This window comes from Eupeodes corollae, chromosome 1 (assembly GCF_945859685.1).
Source record: "Eupeodes corollae chromosome 1, idEupCoro1.1, whole genome shotgun sequence".
Lineage (NCBI taxonomy): Eukaryota > Metazoa > Arthropoda > Insecta > Diptera > Syrphidae > Eupeodes > Eupeodes corollae.
The window spans coordinates 28,360,330-28,378,391 of NC_079147.1; the positions used below are offsets into that span (position 1 = coordinate 28,360,330).

At 34.3% G+C, this 18,062-nt stretch overlaps 1 protein-coding gene across 1 annotated transcript in view; it reads right to left on the bottom strand.

Annotated features, from left to right (window-relative positions):
• Positions 1-253: 253 nt before the first annotated feature.
• The window catches only part of LOC129942082 (uncharacterized), a 47,552-nt gene continuing 29,743 nt past the window's right edge, over positions 254-18,062 (bottom strand). The window contains exon 3 of the mRNA XM_056050882.1: positions 254-4,993. Within this exon, the coding sequence (XP_055906857.1) occupies positions 750-4,982 (4,233 nt within the window). The 5' untranslated portion in view covers positions 4,983-4,993 and the 3' untranslated portion in view covers positions 254-749. The remainder of the gene's footprint in view (positions 4,994-18,062) is intronic.

Below are 18,062 nucleotides of genomic sequence, written 5' to 3' on the forward strand. Positions count from 1 at the left end.
CTGTCATAGAAATAGCGGGTGTCTTTTGTAGTTTTTTGACCGGTGCTTTATGTCAATGTTGCTGTCAACTAATTTCTCCAAAATATATTTTTATTTTGCCCAATAAAATTCGAAAAGGGTGAAAATCTTATTTTTGAAATGGAAAATCGCATCCAATTATCCAACTTTTAATGTTATTGTTAAAAATAAAAAGTTTTTATTTAAGTTATAAGAATTAATTATTTTTTATTTATAAAAAAAGAAAATACTTTGTTACATAATAATCCTTTGAAATGTCCAACAAACATTCGCAAATATATCGAAGCTTAAATTAACTAATTAAAATAAATATTAATAAAATAAAAAGTCATAAATAATTAAATATTAAAAAATTAAAATTAAACTTAAAACTGATAAATGAATAAAATAAAAAAAAAATCTGTTATTTGGATTGAATGAAAATAAAAAATGATGTTTCGGTTTTAAAAAACATCACCATTTTTTAACGATTCGAGAGTCTAATGGGAAAAATAGATTCCAAAAACAACTATTTCAATTATTTTGGGGGTCTTATATGCTGCTTTTTTGCTTATGAGGCCCTTTTCGTTTTTCGAATTAGACTCGCAAAGGTCGCCTTCGTTGTTTTGTGGGAATTTTTATGAACTGGAATATCTAACGTCAACGTCGTAGATACTTTTTTTACAACTACATATATTTCAATACACACACACATTCGCAGACACACACATGCTATTATTTATCTAAAATGTTTAACTGCTGCTGCTCTTGGCTTCGTCGGGACTGGCCACGGGCTCGTCTTCGAAATCTTCATCGTCTCCGAAGAGGAGGGCTTCTAGACTGGTTTCGAATGGTGTCTTCTTTCGTTGTGTTGTAGGCTTGGGTGATGTCTGGGTTGGACTGGTTGTGGTAGCGGGTGTAACTTCTGGGGCGACTGTTGAAGTTCCTGTAAGGGCTTGAGGGGTAGGACTTGGTTTGGTCGTTGTCTTTTTCGTCGTTGGTACAGTCTTTGGACGGGGTGTAGTGGTAGTCGTTGTGGTTGTTGTGATAACAGCGGAGCTTGTTGGCATTGCTGTGGTCGAAGTGGTTGTGCTCGCCGTTCTCGGTTCGACGCGGGTCAGAGCTAAGGCGAGTGGCCGTTCATTTGCAGGCTTTACGTTTTGCTCAGGTTCTTCATCGTCTAGCTTGTAGCCTGGTGGGTAGATGGGTTTAAATCCTCCTTGCAACTCTGGCTGGAAGCTATCCAGCTCGAAAGATTTTGTGGTAGATTCTTCTTCATCCGAGGATCCAGCTGAAGATACATCAGCTCGGTTGATGTTGTTCTTCTCGTACAGTGATGATGCCCCATGTCGTTCAGTGGTACCATGGAATATATTCCAGCCGTTGGATGCAATGGGAGAGCTTGTAGCTGTGTCAAGGCTCATACTAGGATAGAAGGGAGCCATGAAGTCTTTTTCGAAGTTCTGTCCTCTAGTGTCCAAGTCCTGATTGAGTGTGTCTTCAGTTTGCTGATCTCTAATTTCCCGAATCACCGGAGTCGCTAAATTGACACTGGAGAATCGGTCCTGCATGTAGGGTCCACGAACATCATGGTAGTGATGGTTGGGTTCTGTGGGTGTGTAAGCAATTGCTATCGGGGTTTCGGTAATGACGTTATGTGGATAAGCTCCATTGACTATTCTTGGTGCTATTATCACACCTGGATCACGATCAAGTCTATCAATTTCGTTGTGATGCTTGGGGCCAAAACCGGAATAAGAAAGGTCTGGCTTCTCTAGAGGGTAAGGGAATTTATCTTTGGACTGTTTCTGCTGAAGAGTGTGCACCTTGTTCTTTACAACTAGGATGGGTTCCTGTGGCTGATCTCGAACTACCGAGAATGGTGTGTTTTGGTAGTCGTTTGCAGAAGCTGTGATTGACCCAGATTCTAGTGGGGCTATCACTGGAGCGGGCTCTTTAGTTTCAGCTGACTCATTGATGTCATGTTCAGGGCCGTTCAAAGAAGGTTTGACTGGATAGACTACATAGAGTCCTTGATTGGGACCAGTTTTCTCGAATGAATTCTGGGAGTCTCCCGGAACTTTTATCTCACCGGAATCTTCGGAAGATTTCTGTTGTGATTTAAGCATTTGAAGGGTAACCACTGGTTCTAGCTTGATATCATCAGTTTCGTCCTTCTTCATGACTGGTTGCGGGGGATCATTGATTACAAGGTCTTCTTCTTCAAAAGCAGCTAGTCTTTCGGTAGCTGGACCACTTGGTGGCTCTGGTCGAGGTTGATAAGGGTCGGGAATGGTCTTGTAGACTGCATGTCGCTCGTATCCATAGTCCAAGGGTCTCTGGAGTTGTGGAAGTTGTTGAGGACGACGGAGGTAGTTGCGATCAACGAATTGTGGAGGGTATGGGGAAACTCGGTAGATCCTACGATTTGCCTCTTGCGAAGGTGGTGGTGGTGGAGGACCACCGGGATACTCAGGAACTCGAGTTACTGGATACCGCCCGGCTACTGGTTGACGACGATGTGAGAACTGAGGCGAGCCAGGTCGCTTTTGGAATTGCGGATGCTGGATACGGATATTGCCGGGCTCTTGATTGAAGTTTGTTGGATGGCCTTGAGAGAGTTTGGCATTCGGACGGAACTGTGGAAGAATGTTGGGAAGAGTTCGATCAGGGTTAGGGCGGTTCATGCCGGGGATGGGCTTACGCGTAAATTCGTTATACATGTAAGAGGGTGGTGGTTGCGATCCTGGAGGAGGAGGACCATGGTTGGGTCCATTTGGCGCATGTGGTCCCATTGGGAATGGTTGCCTATTTGGAACAGGGCTCCTATTGGGCTGTTCATGATACTCGGGTGGAGGACGTGAATGGAAGTGAGGTGGTTCCATGTGCTGGGCAGGTCTATGTCCTTCCCCACCTTGTGGTGGATACGCCTGGAAGGGCATCTGTTGCGGACGCTCTTGTGGTCCATGCTGTTGGACATGATGATCAGGTGGGCCTTGATTTTGAGTCTGAGGTTGATTGTGGCGGTGTGCGTTGAGATTAAGAACTTCATGCTGTTGGATAAGGACGTCACCTTGATTCTCGGTATTGTACTGAATTTCATTTGCCTGCGTATTTGGAGTGATTGAAGATGTAGTACCCACCTCTGGATTTGGGAACACAACTTGATTTCCAGCCTGTTGCATCTGGAGGTGCATTGTCAGGGGCTGAGCATGTCCGTTTACCGAGCTGCCATCCGCTGAGCTATCCGAGATTTGACCCTCGTTAGCTGGGAATCTAATATTGCTGGAAACTAAGAGTTCCTGGGTTTGCTCCTGGTTTCCGATCTGCTGGAAGTTAATGGTGTTCTTATTGGCATTGTCCTTTTGGGGAAAAGCAGAATTGATGTCTTCGTTGATAACGGTTCCATATTGGACTGGTGGTTCTTTGGAGAAAAGTGGTTCCTTTTCAACACTTCCCATGAAGGAGTTGGAGCCGACAGTTTGTTGGCTGCCCAAGACAAAGGTAGCCGATTGCTGTCCCGGTGAGATGACTACGTTATTAATGTTCGAGGTGGGGTGGTATTGCATAACGTTGGGTTGTTGAACCTGGTATTGAACGTACTCTCCGTTGAAGCTGCTGCCTCCTTGGGCTTGTTCCTGTTGCTCTGAGTTCAACTTGTTCTGTTGGGTTTGTTTCGATGGATGAATTGAGAGAGTTGCTTGAACGGATGCAGGTTGTTGTGGTGATTGATTTCCCGAACTTGGCTGCCTGGTGCTGCTGGGTCCAACAGTGGTGGCCTGGTTCACTGCAAATGGAGATGGTTTCGAAGGTGAAATCGGTCTCATTAGGTTACCCTGAGCGTCAAGACCCTGATTCTGGGAGAGTGAATTTTCTTCCTCCTCATCGGCGAGACTGTTGAAAAGGTCTGCCAAAGACAAGTTGGGTTCGTTTTTCTGCCCAACACTGTTATACACGTCGCTGACTTCTAATAATGGCTTCTTCGTTCCTGACGATGGAATTGGACTGAAAGATGGAGGGCTATCTGAAAATACGACAGGATTGTTGACAGTTGTGGTAGTTGTTGGGTTGGTTGGGAAGATTGAAGATTGTGGGGTTGTTCTACGAGTTGGAGTTGTACTGCTGGGAGTCGTTTTGGTCGTTTTCGGAACAGCAGTGGTGCTTATTCTCTTTGTGGTCGTTGTTAGAATCGGTGTGGTAGACTTTTGTGGAGGTTTCGTTTGTGGTTTTGTTGATTTCTTGACTTCTTCCGAAGACGATGTGGGAATCGCTGATGTGGGCTGGTTGTACTTCTTTGTCGGGACGAACTTCTTTCTTGTGGTAGTTGTTGTTGCAACTGTGAATGGTGTTGTTGATGAAATCGGCTTTCTTGTGGTATACGTTCTTGGAGGTGGGGTAGTCGTCGAAGCAGTAGTGGTGGTAGTCCTTGAGGTGGTAGGATAAACAGCTGAATTACTTGCTAAGTGCAGCTTTGTGATGTTTCTCTGAAGGTTGTAGTAGTGTGGCGATGATGTGGAAGTCATAGAAGTCGGCATCACAGTTTGACCCTTCTTCGAGTTATAATTTTTGTTGTTTCCCTGATATTTCAAGTTCGCATAGGAGCTTGAGACCAAAGGATAGACAAATTTAGACGAAGAATACTTCACGGGCAAATTAAGGAAATCGTGGAAATTTGGTGAAGATCCACTACTGAGGACAATTTTCTCCTTAGGATCGAAGACCTCATTGGCCGAAGTCTCAAATCCAGCCTTTTTCGAATTGAAATCCAACTGGCCGGATACAGGATCTTTGCCAACGTAAAATGGCTTCCCATCGTTGAATATTTGATTTGGCAGTATGTAACTCGAGGGGACAAATTCATCTTCTTGTGATTCACTGGCATCTCGTGCTTCGGGTTTTAGATTCTCATCTGAGGTCGTGGGAAGAGCTGCACCAAGAGTACTAAGCGCCAAGGCGATTGATATGACAATCTTAAGCTTCCCCATTTTAGGTAACACTGAAATGAGAAGAAAGTCGAATATGGCTATTAGAAAAAAGGGTTTGTCAAGAATACGAGTATTAAATTTGTTGTTAAAAGTGAAATTGTTTATATTTTTAGTTAGTATCTCTTCCCATGATAAAAACCTATGTCTATATATACACAATTAATTCAAGTGTGAAATATTTCTTTCCAAACACTTCTTTTTATGGCTAGAACAAGTGTACACTTTATACAACTGAAAGACATTGTATAACCAAAGACAGCTTGAGACTCGTAGTTGAATTGGCATCATGTTTATTGAAATGTCTCTTTTATAAACTCTTTTCCTTGTATCTTCTTTTATTAAATCAATTTTACCATCGTATCTAACATTAAAATGAAATGACTCTCGTCGTCGATGGTTTTGCTACCAGTTTTAGTATCTTTTATAATGTTTTGCTTGCAAGTTGCAAGTACATATATATTACCTTTTACGTATACCTATGATAGGAGATGCGCATTTATGAGATGGAAGAAGTTCAAGTGTGTAATTTCTTTGAAGCTGCATCAAGTAAAAGAGGAAGGAAGAAAACGGAATTCTTTCTTGGAATGAAGATAATATTTTCTTCTTTACAAAAACAAAGTTAAGCTCAAGGTTTTAAGCGATTTTCTTATAAATTTAAACATTCTATGTTCAATGTTTTTGAAAAGAAAAATTCAAAATGGTAACATTAATTAGTTTATGGAATTTTCCAGTTACAAAAAAGTGCGTTGGAGATTACAAACTCTATATCTCGAAAATAAAGTTAATTTTCGGGTTTGCCTTGTTTGCATTACGAGATCTTTGTCGTTTGTGCGATATTTAGAAGTAATTCATAACTTTGATAATGTGTCAGTGAGTTAGTCGTCAGTCAGTTAACGTTGCTGTGAATTTTTGAATGCACTATTTCAGGAACCACTTTTTCAATAAAGTTGAGACTTAGTGTTTTTTGATTTTTCTCAGTTAGTATAGAATAAATTACAAATTTTTAGTTTCGAGCTAATTTATTGTAAGAAAGAGGCTGGCATGCGAACTACATTGATAACTTCCCATCCCGTCTGTCTAAAAAAATGTTTAAATAACCAACAATATTTTGCATAATGATGAAATATTTTGATTTCAAAATCTATTATGGTTAACGAGATTTTCTTTTAGGTTTTTATTTTTGTTAAAAGAAGCTGTCTACTCAATTTTTTCATAAAATTTTACCGGATGTTCAAAACAAAATTTCTTATTAAATAAAATTAGCTTGAAACCATAATATCAAATTTTTGAAAAATTTTTACTAACTTTTAGTAATGTTTTATATAGGTTCTCTTTTTTTGTAAAAAAAACTATTTATTTAATTTTTCTCAAATTTGACTGAATATTGAAAATATTATTTTTTATAAGATAAAAGTAAATTAAAGCCAAAATCCCAAAGTTTTAAAAGATATTTGAGTCGAAAATCAATTTTTACCAACTTTAAGTAACATTTCGTTTAAGGTTTTTATTTTTTGTAAAAGAACTTTCAATTCGATTATTATCAAAATTTTACAGAATGTTGGCAACTGCATTTTTTGTAACATTAAATTAAACTAAACTCAATATCTAATTTCTATCTCCGTTGCACAAAATAATTTTGGAGGTTAAATCATTTTTTGTTCGTAAAATTTCGAGGTGACAAAAATTTTGTTTTTGAATTTAAAAAAAAACCGTAAATTGGATTTTTTTTTCAAAAATATATTTGTTTGATATTACTTTACAATATATAATATAAAATTTAATTCAAGTCTCTAGTGTTATTGGTTTGTGAGATATTTAGGATTAACCAAAATGTTCACCTTTTTATTAAATTGCTATGGTAAAAAAACCACCCACCCAATTTTTTTGAGGGTTGTTTCTGCATCTTTTTGCATTATTATCTGTTTAACAAAATTTATTTGAAGTCGATATCTCTACTGGTTCTTGAGCTATGGACGACTAAAAAATCGTCACGAACGTACGTACACCAGCACGCACAGACATCCCTCTAAAAATCTTTTTATTTCGGCTCTAGAGACCTTGAAACGTCGAGAAATGTCAAAATGTTCAGTTTGATAAATCGGACCGATAAAATAACTTCCCATGGGAAGTTAATAAGGTGTTGGCGAAAAATTAGCTGAGTATTTTTGTGTGTCCAAATTCATTAATAAGCAATTGAAAAAGAAGAGGACTCAAACAGCAGCTCTGTGGAACTCTTCCATGATTTAAAACTTCTTTAAAATCTTTTGATAATAATAATTCTGAAATGTATAACTATTCAATAAAAATATTCAATTGGTAAAATAGTGTCTGCCAAATAACTAACAGTGCTCCCACAATTTTAATACTAACAGGTTATCAATTTAGAAATGTATGCAACGAATAAACTCAAAAAGTACTGGACCGATTTTAATAATTCTTTTTTATTAGAAAGCTACATTATCACTGAGTTACATAGGCTATATTTAGTACTAGATAACAATAGAAATCTTTAGAAATTCCTATTAAAACCAACCGAAGATGTACACAAATTTTACATAAAATGTCTTTCATCGCATACGCTGCGAAGAGTATCAATGATAGGACAAACAAAATTTCAAGTATATTATAGAATACGAGTTGTCAGAATTTGTCAATTCAAATGTACCCTAGTTAGTGACAGATCAAAAAATAGCACACGATGCTATAATTGAAAGTTGGAAAATATCAGTGGTGAGCTATTTTTTTTTGACGTTCTGTGGCACGGGTTAAACCTTTCTTGCCAATTAAGTATTATCAAAAGTAATATTATCTTGAAAATAAAGCACTGGAAGTGGCATCGTCAGGAATTGCTGCAACCCTACTAAATGATCGGAAAATGGCTCACTCTACGTTTAGTACAGTCTGTATGTTCAATCCGTAAAAATGGTTCACTGGGAAAGCTCTTACAGGACACGTCGCTGATTATTTGGGATGAGTGCTCCATGAGCCATAGAGCACATGAAAAGAAACTCATGCAATATAATGGAGGGCGTAACTTTTGTTTTCGCTGGAGACTTACGCCAAACTCTACAAATTTTAAAAAAAGGTACACGTGCCGACGTTATTAAAGTCTTAAACCATCACCTTTATGGGTATCAATTAAAATTCTCAATTAGAGCACGAATATGAGAGCACCTTGATGCAACAACCGCAGTGGTTATTTCTCAGAAAATATACTTAAACTAGGAGACGTAAAATTTACTACTCCAATTGCAAACACCTCCCAAGTACTGTTGGATATTGAATTGGCGCAAACTGTTCACAGCTTAGAATTTCTTATAGACTCAATCTATTCCGACATCAACAATCTTACAGTAAGGAATTTCGTTCGAGAGGGAAATTTTGACCCAGAAACGACTCAGTAAATGAGGTAGAAAAAATTATTATTGAAAAGTAATAGGTGGTTTTAAATGTTACAAATCTGTTGGCACCGTGTGCAACGTCGAAGATACAGTGCACTACCCGCAGGAATTTTTAAATTCCGTCAATCCTGCCGCCTTGCCACCTCATGACCTAAAATTAAAAATAAGTACGCCTGTTATGCTTTTAAAAAATTTAAGCCCTCCTAATATGTGCAATGGTACAAGACTATTGCTCAAAGAATTAAGACATTATATGATTGTAGTAACTATCATTACGGGTCCCGCGGCCGGTCAACTCGCACATGTTCCCTAATCCCCACTGATTTGCCCGTATTTTTTAAAAGGTAACAGTTCTCTTTAAAATATCCTTTGCCCTAACAATAAATAAACCCCAGGGACAAACTTTTTCCATAGTTGCTATCGACTTAAGGAAAGAGTGTTTTTTCCCACGGGAAATTGTATGTGGCTTTTTCTCGAGTAGGATCTTCTGAAAATCAATACGTTTTGTTGCCACCTACAAATACAACATCCAACGTAGTGAAGGCTTTAAGATATGCATACAATTTTGTTTCAACTTTTTCCATAGTTGCTATCGACTTAAGGAAAGAGTGTTTTTTCCCACGGGAAATTGTATGTGGCTTTTTCTCGAGTAGGATCTTCTGAAAATCAATACGTTTTGTTGCCACCTACAAATACCACATCCAACGTAGTGTAGGCTTTAAGATATGCATACAATTTTGTTTCTAATTAAGTGATTCATGGTCGTTTTCATAAGCATGCTTATAACTTAAATATCTGTACCTATTTATGTCTACCCGTGCGAAGCCGGGACGAGTCGCTAGTGTTTTATAATATTAGATTGTTTTTAACTACTGGATGAACAATTAAGCTTCAAAACTGTTGAGAAAAGTTAAGATGTGTATGAAATACATAAATAAAGAAGACAATTCTAGCACTTCGTTTAATATTTCATAAAGCCGACTTGAAGAAAGGTAACTTTCATCAAAATCCAACCCGCATTATAAGACAATTGGTAATAATATGGCTTACGTCTTCATTAGAAAGATAGATAGATGGCATATATTAGCGTTGAATTAGGCAGTAAGAATAAGCGTTTGAAGAAATATCTCTGCATCGTTTCAAACAGCTCAAAGCACACATAACCAAAAACCTGCTTAGCAAAGAACTTTGGCCACATTATGCTCAAAGCGTGAGTGAGTAACATCCTTCGGGCTACCTTCCCTTTGTATGCGTTTCAAAGATCATTGCCTTAGTCTTGTTTGTATTAATGACTTACCCCCATTCTTGCGACGCTAAAGTGAAAGGGTTGTCACCTCAAAAAAAGGTATACTTCCTGGAAATTACAAATTATATCATTTAATAAATCAAAAAGTAATGGACTTAAAATGCAGCCTTGGGGTACACCCATCTCATACTGATGCACTCGATGAAACAAGAAAGTCATGTACATTATCAAGAACTACCGGGAGATTCCTAGCGTTAAAAGCTTTTATATCTATTTATTTTGTCGAATACTGCGTTGAAATCGACGAACCAAGCGTATTTTGTTTTCTTTTTTTCAATCGACTTTTTATCAATATTTGTGAACGCAAATATATGGTCCATCATCGAAAAACCTGATTGAAAACAAACTTGAATTATGCTCAGAAGGTTTTTGTCTTTGATATTTTGTAGAACATTGAAGTAAGTCTTCCTTAAACTGTTTTGAATAGAAATTCGGATGTAATTTGCTGGTAGGTTTGCATTTACACTTTTGCAAATTGCAAAGATAACTGCTTTACCCATATTATTTGAATTTATTGTTATTTAATTATCAATGTTGAAAGTGATGTTTAGTGAATGATTTGACGCTAAAAAAATATCTTTTCCCAAATTAAGAAAATTACGATTAAATATTACAAAAAGCTAACAGCGCAAAATTTTCAATAAAGAAGTTTATCTTGATATTTAAAAACTACAAGGTTTTTATTTTAATATTTTTGTATTTACGTTTCCTTTGATTAACTGAACATGATATCAGCCGAAGGGCTGCCACCGTTACGATTGCAGCACAATATCTCTTACATGAATTTTTCAATAACCAATTAATTTAAGGTTTTTAAAAGATTGTGCAGTGTTATAAAAGTCCTTATATCAATTGTCAAAAATAATGGCAACCTTTAAAAAATGAAACCTCTTATTGGAAATCTCTTTATACTACAAATATTGAACATTTATTTTGATTAAGCAGCGGTTATTGATTTCCTTACATTTTTATTCAAAACTACATTGAAAAAGAGTAACAAATTAAATTTATATTGATTGACCTAGTTAATTTCGCATAATAAATAAATAAAAAAAATAAAAACTTTTCATCTCACTTACATACATTGTTGCGATGATGAAATATCTGCTATTCGAGTATTTCTTTTTATAGAATATAAATGCGTTTTTCAATACGTATGTATGTATTACTTGAAACATCAGTCCAAATTTAAACAAATGAACAACTTCAAGTTATAATAGTTGATTCTATATTTTATTGCCATAAAATATTTTTGTATCTATGTACATCTCTCTGCTACCAATGCCCATACAAATACTTGATCATTGAAAATATAACAACAATAAAACAAGCAACAAATCCATCCAAGAGATGAGATGAGATGACTCTCAACTTAACTTAACTAATTCCAGAAAGAATGTAGGAGGACAACTTTCATTTTATTAAGCGGCAAAACGACATCACAATTCACAACAAAAACATCAAACACTCAACTCTTAGATCTTGTATCTTCCCTCTCCGATCTTCGTTTGTACGTAATTACGCATTCTGGTATTCGAATGAAGCTATGAAGAAATGAATGATTCCAATATCTGAAGTTGCTAATGCCGAAGAAGTTGGCTATGGGCTGGGTATGGCAAAAATGAAGATGTCACTTTCTGAGGCTTATTTTAAAAATGACGCTGAAAAATGTATTCTTTTGTATTTATGAGTGGAAAAGAAAAACAAAAGAAACCTCAGACTGTCCAAAAACTGTAATCTGTGTGTTAAGAAAAGAATTTTGTTGTGTCTAAACTTTACTTTTCATTTCACAAAGATGAAAGTAAAATTTAGTTTTGAGACCGAAAAAAAAACACATAAGAACCGGCAATATCTTTGCCCCCTAAAGCTCATCTCATCTGCATAAAGTATAGATACATACATCTTTTCGTTTTATTGGACACTGGAATTTTATTCCAATTTTGAATAATAAATAATTATCTTGGCTTGGCACATGAGGAAAAGATTGCTATATTCCTCTATTTACCAATATTGCCATGGCGACGACGATAGTAAGACGAAGACCCGGTCAGAAAAATACATAAATATTCTTTTGGATTTCACTTTCACCTTTTTTTGTTGGCTTTTTTTAGTTCTTTTGCTCTCGCCATCACCATTATCTTCATCGCAAGATTGGTTGATGCTTATTAATTCAGTTATTATGTTTTATTTACTTTTTGGTTACTTTTTTGTAACTTATAAGTGAGTCAGATCGATGGTGTGGCCTTTCGTGATAATTGAGATCATTTTGGGTGGTAAGAAATTTTGATATTTACGGTTTCCCCTTTTCTTTTTTATTTATTTATATGTATATGCACATACTTAGTTGATTTTTGAGCTGCGAGTTTTGACAGTTCTTTTTCAATTCGGTGACCCAGATACAATTTTGTGTATGTTGATCAATATTTACTATGTAGAATGGTTGAAATTGGGTTTTGTCAAATTTATTAATAATATGTATATATCTCATATCTGAAGAGTAACTGAAGCGCCACCGCCTACCGGCATTTTAAATACCTTGTGTAACAATTAATGATGCTATAGTTATTTGCTTGCTTATCTGTATTTTCAATACTAATGAATGATTAAAAACACAGATTTGGTAACTAAGCGAACAACATTGAGTCGACCTTTTTTTATACGAAAGAGCTGAGCAGCGAACTAAATTTTTTCTTAATACTTTTTTATTTTCCACTTTAAAAATTGGTAATTAAGTATATATATATATTAATGTATTTACTAAGAGTGATTCAACTTTTCATGCAAAAATTAAATAATTCAATTTCAAATCTGAGTAACATACAAAATGTGTTTTGATATTTTTGAATCACTTTAATCTTTGACTATTAACTAATAAAAATAAAAATAACGTTTCGCAGCAACTTGTAGAGACCCAGGGTCTAGTGACTTAGAAATCTCAATCATTCCTAGGTGCGATTAATGCCGGGTCAACAAAATTATATTTTTTTCTTTGCGATTCTATCACATCAGGTTTTTAAAATATGACCCTTGATAAATGCTAAAATTAAAAACTTAAAATATCCTTAAGAAATAGTTTAATGATTATACAAAGTACAAAAAGAAAAAGAACAAGTCTTTCTCTTCTAGATAGAATTTAAATCAATCTAGTATCTAACTTAGGTTTTTAGAAAACCTCATTAGTGTTTCATAATTTTGAAAAATACATTTTAGAATTGATTTGTAGTGGTGAAGCTAAAGTTTTAACCGTATTTTCATATTCAAAAATATTTTTATATTTGTTAATATATTTCAAAGAGATTCAATTGTGTGGACAACTGATTCGTTACAAGAACACAACTTACTTTCTTTCTTTTTATGTTGAAAACGATTTTAGCAAACATTTTGTAAGACAGGTAAGATCTAACAACTTATGAAGGTTTTTCAAATGCAATAGGTCAATACTCGTAATATAAATATATGACCTAAATATTGATGAAATAAAACTCAATTAAGAGTACATATGCACAAAATTCACTGAGCTTTGCGAACCATCATTGTTAAATTGTCACTGCACCTAATTCTATGCGATTACCTTTATTGTTAAAATGGAAGGCTGGTTTTCCACTAATATATATAAGTTTAGCTCAAGTCAGTGCTCTCAGAAGTGTTGAGTGTTTGTATGCATTTTACATTAAATTTTAAATCGTTTTTAAACGCAGGAACGTTAGTATTGACTTATCGTGGAATTTGTGTACCCTCTGTTGGTTTTAAAAATTCTTAGGAAAAAAAATGGCGCAAGATAACTAAAGGTCCTGTAGTTTCAAAATATTGAGGAAAAACATTTTCATCTTTTAGTGGAAGCCATGAAAAAAGAACAGAAAAAATCAAAAATTAATTAAAAAATTCTGACGTAAAAGCAACTTTAAGCAGAATTTAGGTCTTCGTAAAAAAAAAGAATATTGGTATTGACGTTGACTTAATAGCCCCACGGCTGATGCAAGAAAAACTTAAACGTTGCAGACAATGGACATTGCTGTAGAGATAAGTTGCAAAATTATTTATTTATTCTCTTTGTTGCATGGTGGCTAACATATGGACTAAACACATTGTGTGAGTAATTAGTTTTTGTCTTCATTGCGATACAAGAATCATTATTGATTAAAGTTTTATTAATAAGCACTATCTAACAACTAACTCAGCAAACACAACTTATTTTTTTTAATTTAACAATCACGTAACTAGTGAAAGAATAAAAATCTTGGAAATTGGTAACCAAAGTGGGGTTATATATGCTGATTTTTCTATCTAAGGCATTCGATTGGATAAATCACGCGGTCTTGATTAAGAAGCTTTTTACCCTTAGTTTTCACTCCAGTATAGTTAAATGGGATACAATCAATACATCCGTATTAATAACATAATATCTTATCCATTAGTTGTGACTTCTGGAATACCTCAAGCAATTCATTTAGGTCAACTTCTATTTCTGGTTCTTATTAACGACATTTTCGATTTTATTAGATCTTTTTATTGCCTTATGTTAGCGGACGATATACAAATAATTCGATGCATCTCTCGATGACTGCCTAGATGCGTTCTCCTCAGGAAGACCGAAATAAATCAATCGATTGGTGTAACTCAAATCAGGAAAATGGGATTTTCTATCATTTTGTCGAAATTTTTTTCCAATAAACCATATTTATAACATCGATTATATTTTATTATAAAAGGTTGAGTGCAAAAAAGACATATTTGATCGTAAGGTAACATTTTGCCTTTAAATTTATTTTATTGTTGTAACAGCTAATTTCTTACTTGGATTCATTTAACGTTACTCTAAGGAATTTGTTCAACCCTTAAGCACTTATGTAAGACCGGTCCTTGGATACCGGTGGTTAATATGGAACTCCTCCCAAATCAAATCGAATCGAGAGTATTCAAATTTACTGATAACATTGGAGCATATGAATGCCACCTTATCTTATCAGATGTTATTTAATTAGCCTCCAGTTTTTCTTTGGAAAAATGGTTTTACTAATTGGCTTACTGAACTATGTCAATATATGAACAATGTAAAAATACTTTATTATTAAACTCTGATTGATTAAAATTACGTGTTTTAATATGCTTTTAAAAGGCTTAAAATAATAGTTCTATTGATAATGCAAACAATGTACTTACATATGAAACTTTCAAATACACATCTTTGAGCGTTTTTTTAAACTTATTACGGGAACATAGAAAATTTGCTGACATACGGGTACTTTTCATACTTCGACTTCTTTCTGGTTCTATTTTATTTAACAAAAAAACATCCGCCTCTTCTATGTACTAACACCCCCACCTCTTATGGCCTAAACGAACCTCTGGCCATGCTTTGGTTAGTAAATTCTAATCCAAATTCAATTCATTTCAAAATCAGCACAAATAACCTCAAACTCCTTTTGACTCACCACTACTGATAGCTTAAAGCTTACATTAAAGTGAGTTTTTAAGTTATATTTATAGCTTGAATTAAGTAAAATAAATAGATGTTTAGTAATTAAATGTTTAGTGAGATCAATGAATGACATCTGTTATATTAACTTCAGTTTCAATCGACCCACCAAATACATCATATAAAAGATCATTTTTGTATTTTTCTAAATTCAAAATTGGCACTCGGGGCGTATGTGCACTTTTTTGTATTTTTTTTTAATAATTCTAGTATTGCCGATATTCATCTAATTTAATAAAGTGATTGATTGAATTATTTTAAACTTATTTCTCAGTGCCGGAAAAATTTCACTTAAAGAATTTCCTTTGATAAGGGAAAAAAACATCAATCAACGCAACAGACTCAAAGTAATATCTGAATAAATAAAAAAGAGCTATTATAACTTTTATTGGTCTTTAGAGACTGATATTCACATATACATATATATACAAATCCTTCTACTGATCACGTTCCAACGTCATCGCTCTTGATAATTAATCATTAAGAGCACTTTTCCCGATTGAATTTGCTGGCTCTGGATGTTGTATGTATGTTATTTTCCCTTTTATCTTCAATTAAGAAATAAAAAGACTCAATTATCAATGACTTAGCACAACGCAGCTTAGTGAATGACTACCGTCTGCATTATAATCAATCATATTTAGAAATAGATTCCACAGGTAACTTGCGGATTACACAGCCACAAAGTGTAATTATTGAGAAGATCCTCTTGCAACTTGCAACAGACTCGTGTGACTCGTGTCTTTTTGATGTTGAAATGTCACTTCTTAAGCCTATGGATCACTTTGGCTTATGCGCCATCATCATTAACGCTGTGATTTTGTATATTGTAGCTCTCTAATAAGAATTCCTGATTGATTGATTGGCAGGATCAGATATCATCGTCGTCATCGTCGTCAATATAAAATGCAATCATGTTGCTATTTCTGTGTATATTTTGTGAAGTATAAAATAAAATTAGAAAATCTCCTTTTTAAAAATAAAAGAAAACCTAAGATGCCTGCCCATAGGTTTACGAGAAGATAATCAATCTCATTACTTTTAAGCGTGTCAGCTTGCGCATATAAATGATGTTTGATTTTGAAAGCTTACCGAAGAAAGTTTTATTTTTCAATTCTGTTTTTTTTTCCTCAAAAATTAAAAAGAAAAGTAAATTCTTTGAATGAATAACAATTTAAAATCGTTAAGCAAACAATTTATGAGCCATTAACTATTTATTTCTTTAATTTAGTATTTTCTGTTATATTGTTAGAGAAATAAAAGAACCTAACGATCTGGCAGTGGATGCATCCATTGTGAACTGCATAGCAATTCACTCATTACGACAGATGCTTTGAGAAATTTCTAATTTATTTTCTGTCTACGACTTCGATTCGACATTTTTCAAATAATTTTTCGATTCTTATTATTGCTTTGTAGTTTCCATTTCAAACGAAAGCAAACAAAAGATGAAGAATATTTAGTTGGTTTATTTAAATTAAGATAATTTTTAAAAATTTATAGCATGAAGTGTTTAGTTACAATAATTTAATAAATTCCGAGAAAATAGTTTTGTAAAATGATATTTTTTAATTGATGGAAAATCTATTAAAATATAAGATTGTATACAATTAAAACCAAATAAAATACTATGTAATTGAGAAGATTTAAAAAATAAATAACATAATAAATTAAAGAAATGGTTAAAAGTATCAAGTTACATAAAGTAAATTCACATCGAATTATTAAATGATAATCTCAAACACTTAATGTTTACCCTTTTAAATGATAAAATCAAATTCCATAATTATAAAACATACAGAAATGCTTCATGTAATGAAAACGCTGACCTCACAGACGTTTTATTGCAGTGTGTTGTAGAAAATAATGTGATTTTATATTATAACGGGTTATTCATTTTGTTGTTACAAAAGTTAAGGTTTCGACATCTGTCAAACTAAGTTGTTGAACCAATTTTTTTTTTAGTTGAAATTTTGACATTTTCAAAAATCGTTATTTTAACTATCGCACAATTATTTTATTTATTTATTTATAATTCTTTAAAAACTAACGTTAACAATTCTTAATATATAATTAAGTTAATTTAGTATTTATCGGCGATTTTAATGGAACTTTGTCAGTGAATTGGGTACATCCTTGATAAATACACAGAACGCGACTCTAAGGACGAGATCTGTGATGCCAAAGGTAGTGCGATTCTGGAATTAATGAATGCAATTGATTGCCGAGTACTTAATGGAAACAGTGTGCTCACTTCTTAGAAATTCAAGGTAGGAACAAAGACATATTCTAACCACATGCATGTTGAAGTTAGGTTTTACTTGCACGAAAACGCACTAATTAACTGTGTTATGTTAAGCCTCCTTCCGAAACTACTATGGAGAGATAGTTTTCGAAGATCGTTTCAAATAAACCTTAACAAACAACTCGTAGCTCTGACAAATATTAATGCGCCACCAAATATTGAAAGCCTTATAGAAACAATGAAAAAAGACGTACCCAAAATAACACTATTAAAAAATGCCAAAGGTAGGCGCAAACAAAAATGGTTTGATATAGATTGCAAGCTAGAGATGCATCTTTTGCATTTCTCAAGCTTGTTAGATCGAACAACACCGATACATTAAAAACACTTTATGCAGACGCAAATAGAACAAGCTTTTAGCGAGTTTTGGAAAGCTGTTAAGCATGTCAATGGTAGAAAAAACAATATTGCACTAAGCTTTCAAGCGAAATAACTTAAAGATCACTTTTAAAACTTGCTCAACACAACACAACACAAATCTCCCAGCCATTTCAATATGCAACAACCTGGATTGTTGATGAATTCCTAGATTCATCGATAATTCTAGATGAGATTCATAATGTAATCTTTAACTCTAAAAATAACAAAGCCC